The 17,418-nt window shown below is 37.9% G+C and overlaps 1 protein-coding gene across 2 annotated transcripts in view; it reads left to right on the top strand.

The window, feature by feature from the left end:
• focad (focadhesin) overlaps positions 1-17,418 on the top strand; it is a 166,404-nt gene that overhangs the window by 104,827 nt on the left and 44,159 nt on the right. For both annotated transcript variants that reach the window (XM_003216604.4, XM_062971878.1), the window contains exons 22-27: positions 5,790-5,882; positions 8,633-8,721; positions 10,598-10,639; positions 12,308-12,416; positions 13,031-13,147; positions 15,400-15,638. In XM_003216604.4, coding sequence (XP_003216652.2) covers positions 5,790-5,882; positions 8,633-8,721; positions 10,598-10,639; positions 12,308-12,416; positions 13,031-13,147; positions 15,400-15,638 — 689 coding nt within the window. The remainder of the gene's footprint in view (positions 1-5,789; positions 5,883-8,632; positions 8,722-10,597; positions 10,640-12,307; positions 12,417-13,030; positions 13,148-15,399; positions 15,639-17,418) is intronic.

Below are 17,418 nucleotides of genomic sequence, written 5' to 3'. Positions count from 1 at the left end.
ACTGAAGTGGATTATATGGCAGTGTGGACTCAAGATAATCCACTTCAAAGCAGATAATATAAGATTATAAATGGGTAATATAGCTGTATGGAAGGGCCTTGAGTCTACACTGCCATATAATCCAGTTAAAATAAGATAATCTGTATTTTATAAGCAGTGTGGAAAAGGACTGAGGCTGAACTGTGCCTGTCCCCTGGGCTGAGTAGGTTGCTAGGAGACCAAGTGGGTAGAGCTTAGCCTTCTAAGTGGCAGCAATTGGATAAAAAACAATTATTCTTCTCCCTCTAATTAGGACTTTATTTTTCTTTTCTTTTTGTTGTATGAACGTAGAGGCATGGATGAGGGGTTGTGTTGCCAAGTTTAGTGTTTCTGGGATGTGTTGTTTTGTTGTTTTGTCCTAGGCCGAATTTTTTTTTATCCTTTTATGTATATAGACTAGCTGTGCCCGGCCACGCGTTGCTGTGGCGAAGTATGGTGGTATGGGAAATAAAGTATTGAGGAATTGGTGGTCGTTAAGGTAAAGGGTAAAGGTTTTCCCCTGACATTAAGTCCATTATAAATGGGTTATATAGCTGTGTGGAAGGACCTTGAGTCTACACTGCCATATAATCCAGTTAAAATCAGATAATCTGTATTTTATAGGCAGTGTGGAAGAGGCCTAAGTGAGGCCTAACTCTGCCTGTCCCCTGGGCAGAGCGGGTTGCTAGGAGACCAAGTGGGCGGAGCTTAGCCCTCTAACTGGCAACAATTGGATAAAAACAATTATTCCTCTCCCTCTAATTAGGACTTTATTTTTCTTTTCTTTTTGTTGTATGAACATAGAGGCATGGATGAGGGGTTGTGTATTGCCAAGTTTAGTGTTTCTGGGATATGTAGTTTTGTTGTTTTGTCCTAGGCCGAAATTTCATTACCCTTTTATATATATAGATATGATCCTATAGAATCATAGAGTGGAAGAGACTACAACGCCATTCAATCCAACCTTCTGCCATGCAGGAACACACAGCCTGTCTAGCTATCCAACCTCTGTTTTAAAACTGTCAACTATACTCCAAGTTAGTGTATTCCACTTTCAAAGAGCCAACAGGTATGTTTCTACCTATACCAAACCGGGACAGCAGTTATCATATCCCTTGGAAGTAGTGCTCTAGACCAGAGCTTTGCAAAAATTTCATGTTGGTGACATGGTTTAATAAATGCATCATTTTGCAACACAGTAATTAAGTTTTACTCGCAAATTAGAGATTAAACCCCAATCCTTTATAAAATATATGGACACATACATACATTGTAATAACAAAATGTATGGAGACGTAACGTATCTCATGAAAGCCTTTCATTTACATATTTAAAATGTAAAATTTAAAAATGTGATTTCTTATTATTTCACAGACTCAGAGACTAGTGTGACACATTTACACACTGCAGACAACATACTAGTATATTGCGACACACAGTTTGGAAAGCTCTGCTTTAGACACTCTCCTAGTTATAGTATCTGTCAAAAAAAATAATAGATCAAGATGTAAGACATCTCTCACATAATTTTTGGATTCATTTCCTATGAGGGAATGCAACATGGTTTCAATGAACTGCATTCTGTTTGAAGTTGCAATTCCTAATTGTTCAAGAGAGACTGCTTAGCTCATCTTTTCACCCTCCCTGAAGTGCTAGCATGTTGTTTTATTGTTTGGTAAATAAGAACTGACAGAGTGCCTTTGAAAGTAGCAGAAGATCTTTGGTCAGCTATTCAGATTGGGAGTGTCTGGAAAGGATCTTTACAACAACAAAAAAGAAAAGAAAGATTTGCCGCTAATCTCTGAGCTCAGTAGGTCAAAAATTATGTTCAAGTTCTGTCAAGAATATCTTTGAGAGAGTTGTGTTTCTTAAGTAGAGGTACCAGAACCCCGAAAAGCCACACGCTGGACTTGAAGTAAAGCAAGTTCACCAAGTTTGGTACAGTATCGATATCCATAGGCATTTGGTTAAGGGACCTTCACGGATAGGAAAAATGTTGACAATTGTTATTATTAACATATTTATCTGGATATACTTTGAAATAAGCTTTCAGGTTGTTTCTAGAAGGTCCAAAATATTTATGTTTACTTATTCAAGGCTTACCTGACCAGGTTGTCTCATTCTCTGTGTGCATATTGTTACTCTTGGGTAAAAGGTTTGTTAAAACATGTCAAATTGCTCTTCTTTTTTGTGCTGCAGGAAGCGACCCTTTATCCTCTTCATGTTATTTTTACCTCTAGCAAGTAAAGGAGTAATGTCTAGGAACACATTTACTTTGTTATATGATATACACGTGTATTGATAAACTGTTTTTAGGCACCCTGCCAGATCTTACCTGCAAACAACAAAGCAGCCATGGTTTAGTGTTACAACACTGAGCTGTGGAGTTCTTAAACTCAAAACTTTTAATGCTTCCCACAGTTCCATCTTAATGAAGTTTGTAGAAGCTTTTGCTTCTCTTTTCGTAATTAACTTTGAAATATAGTCAGTAAAACAGCCTTGTTGAGATTAAAGATAGTTTGTGATTTTGATGATTTCGTAAATCATGATTGTTGTAGAATGGAAGCAATCTCTTCCATGCTGTGCTGAAAGAAGACAAGGGAATGCATAAAGTTATGGTACATTAAGACTTATGATCATAATACTAAAACATTTTAGATTAATTGAGCAGATTAATATGAATGACTGAAACTGCAGGTTTTCTTAGGTGAAATTGATTAGATCTTTTTCACGTCTTGTTCAGGCCTGGTTTGAAAACTGAAATCTATTTGGTGAATAGCTTTATAGAGAACTGGGCAACTGTTGTTTTGTGCCTTGTTCTTGTGCTTTGAATTGAATGGAAGATCTCCTGGTACTGGACTGGTATTGGACACCAGGAGAGCTACTGTTTATCGCAGAGCAACTGTGGAAGGAGTTTTGCTAAAAAGAGTGGCTTCATTGTCCCCATAGACGCAGATCTACCAGCCACCCTTACCAATGCAGTTTAGTATTGATGTTAGCAAGATGCACAGATTCCAGCAGACTTTGCTGCTCAGGCAGGGAGATATAGGAAGGGGAACTCCTGTATTAAGGTCCCAACCTATTTAAGTCTTTAAACGTCATCACCACCACCTTGGATTTGGATCAGAAGCATATATGCAGCAATTGCAATTTTTTGGTTTCTTTTAGGATGTTCCTGACAACAATGTAGTGACTTCACTAATCAGAACAATTCCTCATAGAGTGCATTGGGGAGATCTAGGGCATGACCTACTGTGGTTAAATTTATTGTGACTTTCCTATACAATCATACTTTGACTTAAGAGTTTAATTTGTGCCGCGACTGAGATCTTAACTCAAAACACTCTTATCTCAAAGTGAATTTTCCCATTGAAATGCACATTCACATTTAACACTAAAGAAGATCAACTTTAAAATGATAGAAGCACAAAGTTGTGGCAATGAAGCACATTTGAGGCAACAAAATGTGTGTTAGCCAGTGTAGCAGCAAGGCAAAATCTGTACATTCACATGGAATAATAAAAAAGAAGGATAAACTTTAGCATGGTAAAAACACAAAGTTGTGACATGATAGCACAAAGCAAAGAGGTAGAAGCGTCATTATCTTCATTCTGTACGTATTCCAGTCGCCCTCTCTTTTACTCTCTTTTGTTCTCTCTCTTCATGAAGCCAAACATACCAGGAATAAAAACCACACAAAATCAACAAATCCAAAGTTCCTGAAAGTGAACAAGAGTACAAGGCTTGGAGGTTGCTCCCTTGAAGCCCTAAAGCCCTATACTCTGGCACTAGCACTCCTTTTGACACTAGCTCTTAACTCAAAATGCTGCTCTTATGTCAAAGCCAAAGCAGGTCTTAATTTAAAATGTACTTAAGCTGGGATGCTCTTAAGTCAAGGTTTCACTGTACGTGAAATAGTTTGTAGCCAAGATATCTGAATGAAATACTTCTTCCCTATGAACCTGATGATAGATTACAGCCCAACCAAGAAAAAAATGTGTCTTGATTTTAGGCCTGTCCCTGGGATTATTTGGGGAGCTGATTCTGAAAAGTGGATTGGATAGACCACGTCAGCTCTATAGTATAGATATCATGGTTTTCTATGGGCGAGCTGTTGGTGACTGGTATATGGCATATGTTCTGTCTCTCGAAAACTAGAGTTGATAGGGACAAATTGGTGCCTTTTTTGGAATCAGCAGGTCAGATGTACCCAGAAACTAACATGCGAGGCACCCAAATGTGTGTGGCCGCCAGTGTTATAATTCCCTTTAGAGATTATGTTGGAAATTCTGTTCAGGAGAAGTTAAATTGATGGAACTGCAGAATACGGATATTTGTGTGAGCACCTCAATTCTGGATCTCCTTCTCCAGGGAAAGCAGTTTATCCCTTTATTGTTCATTGTAAATACCGTATATGTCAGTTCTGCTCAGTGCCTGGTGATTTTTAAATATTGCTAGCTAGTTGTATTCTTTTTATTGTTTTTATTTTTTCCTTGTTGTTAAAATTCATATTTTTCCTTATGATTGTAACAGCTTTATGGTCCAAAAGTAGACTATAACTGATTTAGCAAATAAACAAATTACAGCAGCTGGTTATTATTTTACATTACGTTTCATGTAAATATGGCAAGAAGGCAGATTTTAGTAACTACCTATCCTCGTGGTTTTTTAAAATTCTTTTCCCCACTTCCTTTTGTTTTTTAATGACTAGCACAGCAGAAGATACTGTACTGAAGTTATATTGTTCTGGAAACTGCTGAGATCTAATAACTTGTTTTTAATAGGCTCCAAATGGCTGTCATGACAACTTTTAATGTTTTCAGTTGAAGCCAACAGTAGAAATAATTGGACACCAGAAACAAAAAGCTAATTCTTTTGCCTGCCATAGAATATTATGAGACATAACAATGCACAGCAGTCATTTTAATTACAGTGCTCTTTTTTTTAAAGCTTTGGGCTTTGAAGTTCTACTGCAAATAGAAACAACCCTGGGCAATGGTTTTCTTTTAAATTGCTGTAATAATGACAACATTTGAAAGGAAGAAATGTGAAGCTCTGTTGTTCTTTTTCCAAAAATGCCTTCCACCAAATTTCTATGCTTCTGGATTTCTTCAATTATGCAACATTGATAAATTCATATACATTCGCAATGTGATGTGATTAATGTGCTTAGGGGCTAAGAAAATGTTTTTTTAATGTATAAAGTCTTGGACTTTGTACGTCATGTTATGGATACTATAGAAAACTATTAATGAACTTGATAACTTAAATGGTCAAATTTCAATGTGATCTATTGGATTAAAGAAGTTGGCTTTACTATGAGAACTATAGTAGAAGCTATTGGCACACTCAGAGAACTTTCTGAGATTTTGAATTGGGATGAAATACCATTATTTCGAGATGCCAACTACTTTTGAAAGCCTTCCCCTCTTTGAGTCTTATACATGTTTTCTCCAAAATAAGTTCAAAGGGACTTACTCTCACAGAAATATAGTTTCAAAAGTAATTTGCTTTCTAGGATGGTTGGAATGCAGGCCTCCAGAAGTCCGCTAGGCTTGCAGAATTAGTTGTGCAATGATTTTGATCAGCTTCCCTTTCTATGGGAAATTCTGTGAAATGAAAGCCTACCCCATCTAGATGGAGATTGGAAGTCATTGCTGAAAATCCTAATCTAAGTATAAATTATATGTTTTTGTGTCTCAGTGACTTAAAGCATTCCCTTATTTTGTTTTATTCCTTCATATAAAAGTTCTTTTTCTTTGGTTATGCAGGTAAACATTCAGCCTTCAGAGTGGCACCGCTCTCTGCTATTGCCTCACTCCTGGGCAGGATTTATGGAAAGGACATATCATGCGATTTTACAGGTATGAAGAATTGAACGGGATTGTTTCAGTAGTAATCCTTAGGAAGTGCCCTACTTTCACTTCCAGTACTTTCAGTACGGTTCAACATCTTTATTAATGACGTGGATGAAAGTTTAGAGGGCACACTTATCAAGTTTGCAGATGACACCAAATTGGGAGGGATAGCTAATACTCCGGAGGACAGGATCAGAATTCAAAATGACCTTAATAGATTAAAGGACTGGGCCAAAATTAACAAAACGAATTTCAACAAGGACAAATGTAAGATACTACACTTAGACAGAAAAAAAGAAACGCAAAGATACAGAATGGGTTATGTCTGGCTCAACAACAGTCCATGTGAGAAAGATCTTGGAGTCTTTGTGGAAAACAGGTTGAATATGAGCCAACAGTGTGATGCAGCAGCTTAAAAAGCCAATTGCATTTTGGATGCATCCAAAGGAGTATAGCGACTGGATTGAGGGAAGTCATTGTGCCTCTCCATTCTGCTTTGGTTAGACCTCACCTGAAATACTGTGTCCAATTTTGGGCACCACAGCTCAAAAGAGATTGACAAGCTGGAAGGTGTCCACAGGAAGGCGACTAAAATGATCAAAGGTCTGGAGACCATGCCCTATGAGGATGTTTAGCCTGCAGAAGAGAAGGTTGAGAAGGAGACATGATAGCTATTTATAAAGATGTGAAAGGGTGTCATAAGGAGGAGGGAGCAGGCTTGTTTTCTGCTGCCCTTGAAACTAGGACTTGGAGCAATGAGTTCAAATTACAGGAGAGGAGATTCCACCTGAACATTAGGAAGACTTCCTGACTGAAAGAGCTGTTCAGCAGTAGAACTTTCTGTTTTGGAGTGTGGTGGAATGGCCATCTGTCTAGGGTGCTTTGATTGTGATTTTCCTGCATGGCAGGGGGTTGAACTAGATGGCCCATGTGGTCTCTTCCAACTCTGTGATTCTATGATTCCTCTCTGTGTCCTTCACATACGTGGTTGTGGGCTTTGTTTTTTATCTGCTTCAGAATGTGTTGCATTCTCTCTTCCTGCCAGCTGATAGCTTCCCCAACACATTAGTTCTCACATGAAAACTGTGAAATTAGTTGCAGATGTAGTTACATACAAGTCTTATTAAGAAAATAAAATTACAAATTAATTACAAATTGAATTTGAATATAATTCAAATTAAAATTTTAATTAATTTGAAATTGATTGATTTGATAGTTATATCAATCGGATGCTCAGTCACCCTAACTAAAATATCTGGTTAAGATTTCAACAAGCAGAACAGACTCTACTCATGCCATGAAATTTCCTTTCCTCATATGAATCACCCAGGATAATTACTATGGGAGGGATGGGGGACACTCTGTAACAGATCCATTGTTATGTGTAGGGGAGCAAGGGAAAACCTCACAGTGTGAGTAGAAATCTGGTTGAATGCAATTGAAGAGAATCCTATGTCTAGACTGAATTTATGTATATGTATCTACCCTAGAAAAACTCCAAATAATTTTGTTTTAAGGGACATGATAAGAAATATATATGACAATGGTTTTGAGAATCTACGTTTTACCCAGAATTTACCATTTCAGCACAAGTAAGGCAACATCAGATCTCAAGATCCAGTATGTAACATCTTTCAGCTTCAGATTTTGAATGAACATGGTTGAATTTCATTCCTCAACTCATTAAAAATAATAACAAATATGTAAGTTTTAATCAGCTAGGACTGGATTTATTAATCAATCTATTTTGTTCTTATAGATAGTTCAAAGTGGGCTGGATTGTTTTTAAATTTATTTTAATCAAATTTCAAAAGTAGGCTTGGAACACCCCCTAAAATATACATATGTTGCCTTACTCACAAGACTAAGACAACACATATCCAAATCTCACAGTCTGGGGAAAACACATCAGTATAACAACAACAACAACAACAACAACAACAACAGCAACAGCAACAACATAAATAATATAATAATTAAATACGTGTCTGACGTGTGATCCAGTACAAAAGCTAGCATAGTGATCTTGTTTGCTGTGTACTAATCTTGTTGTGTACCAAATAATAATAATAATAATAATAATAATAATTATTATTATTATTATTACTCTTTATTTCTAACCCGCCCTTTCTCCCCAAATCTTTGTCTCTGTAATAGGAACCTACCTTTAGAAAGCATTAACTGAGTTGTAGAATATATTTTGATATCACATAGTCACAAATATCATGAATCTTCTATTCCTGTTTCCCTGCTGTGCTTACTTTGGAAACTTACGTCTCCATGAATAATCCATGAAAACTGTCATGCTACATTTCAACAGGCCCTGTAAATTTTGTTTTTATCTATTATGTGTTGATGACTTTGAAAGGAACAAATCACACAACAAATTGTTCAGTGTTATTTTACTTTCCCAATACTGTTGTGATTCCAATTCCCAAAGCCACGTGGCTGCAGAAATGTCCAGAATTTCTAAGGGTGTTAAGCTCAAAGACAAGGAACGGCAATTAATGGTACTATTGATTTTATCTAGACCTGGGATATAGGTGCATCCTCAATCCTCAAAAAGTAAAAACTCGAATGCTATCACTCAGCACACAGTTTATTATGCTAGAAGGGCCCATCAAAGGCAATTTGATTTGATTGTAGAACGGACCTCAAGGAAAGGTTACATCTGTTATGCAAGTGTTCCCCATAGAAATCTTTGGGTTGCTACTCATGTAAGGTCTCCTGCTGATTTATGTTGTGATTTGTTCAAGGGAAGGCAAGCCGAGCTGGAGATGCAGTTAAAGCATGGAAAAGAGGGACCCGAAGAAGTGCAATACAAACAATTTACGGCCTGGCTCTGGTAAGGAAGGGAATGAACGCCTGTCTGCTCCTTGTCACTCGAAATGGTGGTGGGTAAGTCAGGAAAGAACAAGGAGGGCACTTCAAAGGGTTCAGTGTTGCAGGTTTCCCTGACTGTATAAGTGTTAATGATAAAAGCCAGACAGGATCTTTTGCCAGAAAAGGAAACGGCAAAGACAAGGCATTGTAGGTAAGAATTACTTTATTGACTGACCAGTAGCTCTTCTTTCTTCCCCTTCTGGTAGCTGGAAAATTATGGCCATGGACAACATTTGTTTCCTGTGCTCTAGTTTAAAAATCCCTGATTGCTCAAGGGAGTAGTGCTGATGGAAGTGACTCTGTTAAAATACAACACTGATGTGAAAGTGATGTTCAGGCTTACCTTTCTTACATAGAAGTGTTCAATATATGTATGGATTAGTTTCTGAAAAAGTTTCCCCTGTCAGCATTAAACTGTGCCCTATTAGTTTGCTCACACAGTCTAATACATATTATTATTCTTAACTTGGTTGATCGTGTAAACCAGGAAAGGGGGTGACGTCACCCTCCAGATGTGGTTGAACTACAGCTCCCATTGTTATTCTGGGTTGCTGGAACTTGTAGTCCAACAATGTCAGGAAGGCTGCATGATTCCTACTTTAAAACATACCAAAAAGGGTTATTTTTCCTTGCTGAAATGGAAGACGAAACTTGGGTAAACTCATAATCCAAGGCACCACAGCAATTAGAATTTGACCTGCTATTGCAGTTGTACTAATTATGAAGCTGAAAATCATTATACCTGTAGACATATGTATTCACATCAGGAGTCCGTCCACCATGTTTATCTTCCAGTAAAGACCCCAATTAATTTATTGTTGCACTGTGGGAGTTCTGTTGCCCTGCATTTTCTACACACTTAAATTTGGTTTGGTTTCAAGATGTGACTGGTTTTCTTTAATAGACAGAAAGGTCTGTTTATTTTTGTAGAATGCAAGCTCCACTTATTTGTGTACATGTGCAAAAGTAATCATAAGCATGTTAGCAATAAAAAGCCTAACTGATTTTATCTAGATTGTCCATGTTCATGGTTGGTGGTATTTTAAATGGGTTCAAATGATTTCCCATGGTCTGGTTTTAACAGGTGAATGAGTCAATACATTTTTAGATTTTTTTATTGTTACTGTTAGTCTTTTAAAATTGTTGTTGTTATTATTATTATTATTATTATTTATTGTTTTAAATGCATTTTATTCTAAGCATTTACAATTGTTGGACTAGGAGTACATCTGCATTTTATATGTACAGTAGAGTCTCGCTTATCCAACCTTTGCTTATCCACCATTCTGTATTATCCAACACAGTCTGTCTTTTAGTAGTCAATGTCTTTGTAGTCAATGTTTTCAATACATTGCTGTTTTTTGGTGCTAAATTTGTAAATACAGTTATTACTACATAACGTTATTGTGTATTGAACTGCTTTTTCTGCCAATTTGTTGTAAAACATGATTTTTTGATGCTTATTTTGAAAAATCGTAATGTAATTTGACGTTTAATAGGCTTTTCCTTAATTCCTCTTTATTATCCAACATTTTCGCTTATCCAACGTTCTGCGGGCCCATTTATGTTGGATAAGCGAGACTCTACTGTAGTAGTGAATTTTGACTCCATTTTTAACTACCACGGTTCAGTTCTATGGAATCCTGGGAATTGTAGTTTGTAGAGACACCAGAACAATTTGGCAGTTCCCATGATTCCATAGGATTGAACCATGACAGTGCAGATGCACCCTAGGAGTCTTGGACCACCAGGGCTTTCATCAATATATCCATACTAGTGCCATAATACGATTTCAGAACTAATGCTTCTTGTTCTCCCCCCCCCCCCCCTTTTCCCAGGGTCAGGGATATGCTGACTGATGTAATCAAGGGAGCTTCAAAGTAAGATATTTGTTTCTTAACAGGAAAGAATATTTGGATTGATGTGTGAGAAGTCCTTTCTCAGTCAGTGTGGAATTGTAGAATAGTCTGCTTTTAGTTTAGTCCCTTTATTTTGGTATAAAGGTCCTTGTAAGGATGAATGTAATTTGAAGTATAGGCAGTCCCCAAGTTATGAACAAGATTGGTTCTGTAGGTGTATTCGTAAGTCGGAACAGTACATTTTTAAAGTGTAACTATGGCCATATGTGTATATGTATGTGTGTGTGTGTGTCTTTAATATTTATCTAGCTAGGGATAGCACACAAAAGGCTTAACATCCCTGTGGTGTTTCCTTTGCTGTCTGTGCCCCTGTTCAGAAGATTTCGCCTCACTTTCTGTCCCTCTAACTGGATTTTGAAAATTTTGGTTTGTTGTGAAAACAAGGATTGGGGGTAAGCTTCAATGGAGACACCTGTTTCTCATGATATTTCTTTAAGGGGTGAATTTCTCTCCTGAAGGGTAGATTTTTCTCACTTTTTGTTGTCTCACCCCCCGTTTTTCACTATCAATAGTTTGTAAGGTGGATGATTGTTTCTTTTCATGTTGTTGGTGAGGGCACCTGCAATTTCCCATGTGAAGAAAGCTTTCCTTGATACTCTTTGGAAACAGCAGGTGCAGGGTCCTCGGGCTCCTTCCGCACAGCTGAATAAAATCCCGCATTATCTGCTTTGAACTGGAATATATGGCAGTGTGGACTTAGATAACCCAGTTTAAAGCAGATATTGTGGGATTTTCTGCCTTGATATTCTGGGTAATATGGCTGTGTGGAAGAGCCCTCAGTTTTGACCTTAACTATGGCATGGCAACAAAAACAAAAATGTCCAGATCTGGCTTGCCATCCATTTTTGTAAAGGTCTTTTACCCTTTAAAAAGCAAACATATACCAATATGTTTAATTTGTGCAATAAAAACTCCTTTCTCTTTTCATCCATGAATGACATTTTGGGCTTTCAATGATATTGCTCAATGGAAAGACATTTGCAAGACAATCTACTGTGGGGGTCCTTCTTTCTGGGTGCATCTATACTGTAGAATTAATGCAGCTTGACACCACTTTAACTGTCATGGCTCAATGATATGGACTCCTGGGAGTTGTAGTTTTACATGATCTTTAGCATTCTCTGCCAAAACGTGCTGGTGCCCTATCAAACTACAACTCCCATAATTCCATAGCATTGAGTCATGACCGTTGATGTGGTATCAAACAACATTAATTCTACAGTGTAGTCCAGCCAGGAAAGTCACTACTCTCGCTGAAAAAACAGCAAAGGGCTTTCTCAGCCATGCAACCCTATTTGTGGAATGCCTTCTCATTAGGAGCCAGATAGAAAACCCTACCTGTTAAAACCGTTGAACTTCATAGATTCACTATCATTTACACTATGTAACAAAATTTGAAAAAAAAATCTGTTCCTGGCTTAAAAATGTTATTCTTGTTTAATTGTGCATTGCTTACTTTGAAAGTAGTTGTTATACTCCAGAAACTTCATTTTTGTGGCTCAATGAAATCTACTCATCCAAATTCCAATTGCACTGTGACTTCTGAAAATAACTTCTTGCCACTGATGACCTACTGGATTATTATAGTATTTTTCCTTTCATTTACAACACATGTGTTGTTTTCAACAGAGAAAGCCCAGTGGTAAAAGGGAATTGTCTCCTAGCCTTAACAGGTCTTGCAGTTGTAGTATCCAAACATGAGAAAGGGCTTTCGTCAGACATGGAAAAACAATTTGATGTAAGTTAAAGCTTCTTAATCCTCTACAGGCATACTTTAATATGAAGTGTCTTCTATTCAGAATGCAATCAGACATGCCAGATTTAAATTAATTTGTCTGAAATGTCATTGAAGAATGGAGAGGTGATGCTCTTGGATATGAAAATGTAAATGATAACTACCAAAATATACATATGTTGTCTGTTTGGGGAGCCCCCTGAGGCGCAACAGGTTAAATCGCTGAGCTGCTGAACTTGCTGACCGAAAGGTCGGAGGTTTGAATCCGGGGAGCGGGGTGGGCTCTCCTTGTTTTCCCCTTAGTTTTCTTTAACACCTTGCTGTCTCAATAATAATAATGGTGTTATTGTTACTCAGCTGCCTGAGTCCCCGCTCGGGGGTGAGAAGGGCGGGATAGAAATGCTGTAATAAATAAATAAATAAAATACTCAACATTGCTGTACATTTCATCAATTTCTGCCTCTTAAATAAAAGGAAGCTTCCTGGGATTAGAGTAACAGCTGTTTATTTTTTGTTCTTGAAGGAAACATGTCCTGAAGTTAAACAGAATAAATGGGCAAATATTTAGTTGCATTTCTGCTATTAGGCTCTTAAGAATCTTTTCTTGTTGCCCTCAGACTGAGCCAGACTTTCTTCTGACAAAGCACTGGATCTCCATGGTGACTGATACATTACTTAGCATTGTAGATAGCCACTATCGCCCTCAAGGCCAGGTGTTCCCGTGGTTTTACCAGGTAGGTCTGCATATCTTTTACGTGAAAAGGTTGAAATAAATGGTTCTTGAACATTGTTAAAGGTGGAGAAGATAGAAGTTTGAATTTCAGTCTTTCTTGGAATGTGAACTTCCTCTGCCCAGGAATAATGTGAAGGCAAAAAAAGAATTGGAGTGATGCTATGGTGTGGGATGGTGAAAAGCGTCATTGGCAAGGATTGAGAGAGAGCCTTGAGTTGAATAAACTACACTAGGAATGTCAGGGGTAACTGGGACCTCATCTACACTGACCATTTAATATAGTTTGAAGCTAGCTTAAAATTGCAGCATTGTAAAGTGCGAGAAAGAATGCCTTTCTTTTAGATAATGCAAAGCAGCTATAACAGTACTCTGTTGAGTTGCTGCCCAAGAAGTAGATCTAGTTGTTAACTGCCTGAGACTTCTGCACTCAAATTGTTCCCAAAGGATTAAATGAGATCTCTAGTGTGAATATTTCAATTTGTACTTCACCATGTGTGCGTATGTATGTGTGTGTATCCAGTGTAAACAGTAGGTCTTCCTCATATTTACAAATGAGAGAAGCTTCACAGCTTTCTCTCAAATGTCATTTGCCATCTTGATGTCTGTTATTTCATTCTTTATACTGTTTTTATTCCTTGCTGTCCATTGCTGTTTGTTTGTGTAAATCAGGCCATTTTGATGTCACTTTGGACGGAAGGGAGTGGGGAGGTGGCCTTATATATTCTTTTACGCTATAAACCTATATTATATTCATAAATAAGCTCTATTTAATTCTGGGGTGCTTAGTTAAGTATTATAGGATTGTAGCCTTATTGTGTGTTTTAAGATTGTAATGCTTTACTTATTCACTGGAGGGTGGGAGGAAAAATTAATCTTTCTTCTCCTTTTGATTTGTTGCGACCTTCATTTAGTGCCCAGTTGTCTGTGTGTATGTGTGTGTTACTATTCTTAAAACATGTACAGATAGAACATGCCTTATCTGGAATCCCACAATCCAAGTTTTTCCAAAATCAGAAATTGTCCATATGGATGGCTTATATAGCAATACCTTTCTTTTCTGATGATTCAGCATCCATAAATGCTGTTACATGCCCATAGGTAGGTAAAAGTTTTCCCCTGACGTTAAGTCCAGTCATGTCTGACTCTGGGGGTTGGTGCTCATCTCAATTTCTAAGCCAAAGAGCCAGCGTTGTCCGTAGACACCTCCAAGGTCATGTGGTCGGCATGACTGCATGGAGCGCCGTTACCTTCCCGCCGGAGTGGTACCTATTGATCTACTCACATTGGCATGTTTTCGAACTGCTAGGTTGGCAGGAGCTGGAGCTAACAGCGGCCGCTCCCGCTTCTCCCGGGGTTTGAACCTGGGACCATTTGGTCTCCAGCTCAGTGCTTTAACGCACTTCGCCACCGGGGCAATTATTGAAAATATTGTATAAAATTACTTATGTGTATAAGGTATATAAGAAACATAGATGAATTCTCCAAGATATTTCATATTGTGTTTATATGGAAATACAGTTATTATTATTATTATTATTATTATTATTATTATTATTATTATTATTATTATTATTATTATCATCCCGCTTTTCTCCCACAAGCAAGACTCAAAGTGGCAAACAAAGGGTAAAAAACAAAACTATATGATACAAGAACAACAACTACATTCCCCAATCCAAACATATAAACAATAAACCAACATTATCTATACATATTATATAAATAGGCTTAAAATACAACATTTATCATTATCATAAAATCCCTGTATCTCTGGCCACTGAGTTATCGCAAAATTCTGAAAAAAAATCTTAAATCCAAAATACTTCAGGTCCCAAGCATTTTGGATAAGGGATACTCAACCTGCATATAAATATTCTAGAATGATTGTGTGCATCCACCCCCACAGGCTTTACATTCCAGCAGAGCTATAATTATGGAATTAATTAACATTCATAGAGACATTTTTATTTACATATACACAGTAACAGGGTCATTCAATCCCATCTGGGTTTTTTAAAGTGCAGCTTTCCCTCTAGAAAACATACTAATTGCTTATTTCAGGGTTTTAAAACATAGCACTAGTAAGCAACACTGTGGGCGGTTACATTGTCAAATAAAGCACAATATGGCTTTTGCTTATATTTTAATTTTTTTTTAAAAAGTTCTTAGAACATTGTGCAATGTGATAATTGTTTTCTATATAGGGAAAAGGATAAAACCAAGACTCTTTTGGGACTGTGTTTTGTCTCCTAGAAATCCTATTCTGGTGAAAATACGGCGAGTGCTATTGCTCGTTCCTGTGCTGCGACTGCTTTGTCTCTGTTGGTGCCGATTTTTATTGTATCCTACAAGGAAAAGGTGGAGGAAATCCTGAATTTACTGATTGCCCTGTTACCTGGGAAACCAAATGCAGATGAGTCTCAGGCTGTTCAAATCCACATGGGGCTTGCTTTGGGGATGTTTATTTCACGGCTCTGCGAAGAGAAAGTCAGGTATGGATTACCTTGTACAGCAGGTGTGTAAATAACTCCCCCCTTTCCCATGTGAGGCAGTTCAATTATGCAGAGTAACATGTTTGGCTTTCTATACTGAACAGTCCTCGAGGATCTCTTTGATATTGTTTCTTTTGGAAAATAAATCAAGGACAGGTTTTGGGGCCAAAAATATGGATTCAGATATGACCCATGGATAAGTCTTTTTGAAAAGAGTTAAGGTAAAAGGACTAACATTGATCTCCACAGATTTTTGGAATCAAATTTGTACTTATACATGAGCATATGCAATAAAACATTTACAACACATTTCCCACTCGCACGCTTTTAGTTAGCTTAAACTCTTAAACTGTGCTGATTAATTCCTAAACCTGACTGATTGACTCTCTCATAAAATCATAGTGTTGGAAGAGACCTCGTGGGCCATCCAGTCCAACCCCCTTCAAAGAAACAGGAAAATCGCTTTCAAAGCACCCCCAACAGATGGCCATCCAGCCTCTGTTTAAAAGCCTCTAAAGAAGGAACCTCCACCACACTCCGGGGCAGAGAGTTCCATTGCTGAACAGCTCTCACAGTGAGGAAGTTCTTCCTAAATTTCAGGTGGAATATCCTTTCCTAAAGTTTGAAGCCATTGTTCTGCATCCTAGTCTCCAGGGCAGCAGAAAGCAAGCTGGCTCCCTCCTCCCTGTGCCTTCCCTTCACATATTTATACATGGCCCTCATCAGGTCTCTTCTTGGCCTTCTCTTCTGCAGGCTAAACATGCTCAGCTCTTTAAGCTGCTCCTCATAAGGCTTGTTCTCCATACCCTTGATCATTTTAGTTGCCCTCCTCTGGATACATTCCAGCTTCTTAACATCTCCCTTAAGTTGCGGTGCCCAGAATTGGACACAGTGTGATTCCAGGTGTGGTCTGACCAAGGCAGAATAGAGAGGTAGCATGACTTCCCTGGATCTAGACACTATACTCCTATTGATGCACGCCAAAATCCTGTTTGCTTTTTTTAGCTGCCGCATCACATTGTTGGCTCATGTTTAACTTCTTGTCCACGAGTACTCCAAGGTCTTTTTCACACGTACTGCTGTTGAGACAGGCACCCGCCATTCTGTATCTTTGCATTTCATTTTTTCTGCCTAATTGGAGTATTCCCATTTTTCCCTGTTGAACTTCATTCATATTCACTTATTCACCCCATTCTCTTTACATTCTTCAGACTGTCAACTTCCAAACTTATTCTGCTCTCTTAAAACAGGGGTGTCAACCTCATTTCATTGATGGCCACATCAGCCTTATGGTTGCTTTCAAAGGACTGTTGAATCCATGGATGGAGAATCTGTGGATACAGAGGGCCATCTAGATTTTTTTTTTTACATAGTGGTCTCTACTTTTTAGTTTTTACTCATTTTAGATCCTCAGATGTTCTTGAACAACAACTCCTATCACTTTTGATTATATGCCATGTGGATTAGGAATAATGGGAATTGCAACCTAACAGCACTTGTGACTGAGGTTGGGGAAAGGTTAAAGGACATTTTAAAGTCAGATTATGCTTTTTATCTAAATTCAGACTCCACTATCCTGTCTAAACAGAACAAACTGCTGAAAATAATTATGAAATGGTACAGAACACCAATTCAACTGGCACACATGATTCAGGGATTAAATCCCAAATGTTGGCATTGTGGGAGTAGGGAGTCATGGTACTCTCATCTATGGTGGTGTGATGACTCATGGGCCATGTAGTCCCGTTCCTAGTGCTGTTGTGAATGATGAAGAGGAAAA

The sequence above is a fragment of the Anolis carolinensis genome, chromosome 2 (assembly GCF_035594765.1).
Source record: "Anolis carolinensis isolate JA03-04 chromosome 2, rAnoCar3.1.pri, whole genome shotgun sequence".
Classification (NCBI taxonomy): Eukaryota; Metazoa; Chordata; class Lepidosauria; order Squamata; family Dactyloidae; genus Anolis; species Anolis carolinensis.
This window is presented reverse-complemented; position numbering and strand designations above follow the sequence as displayed.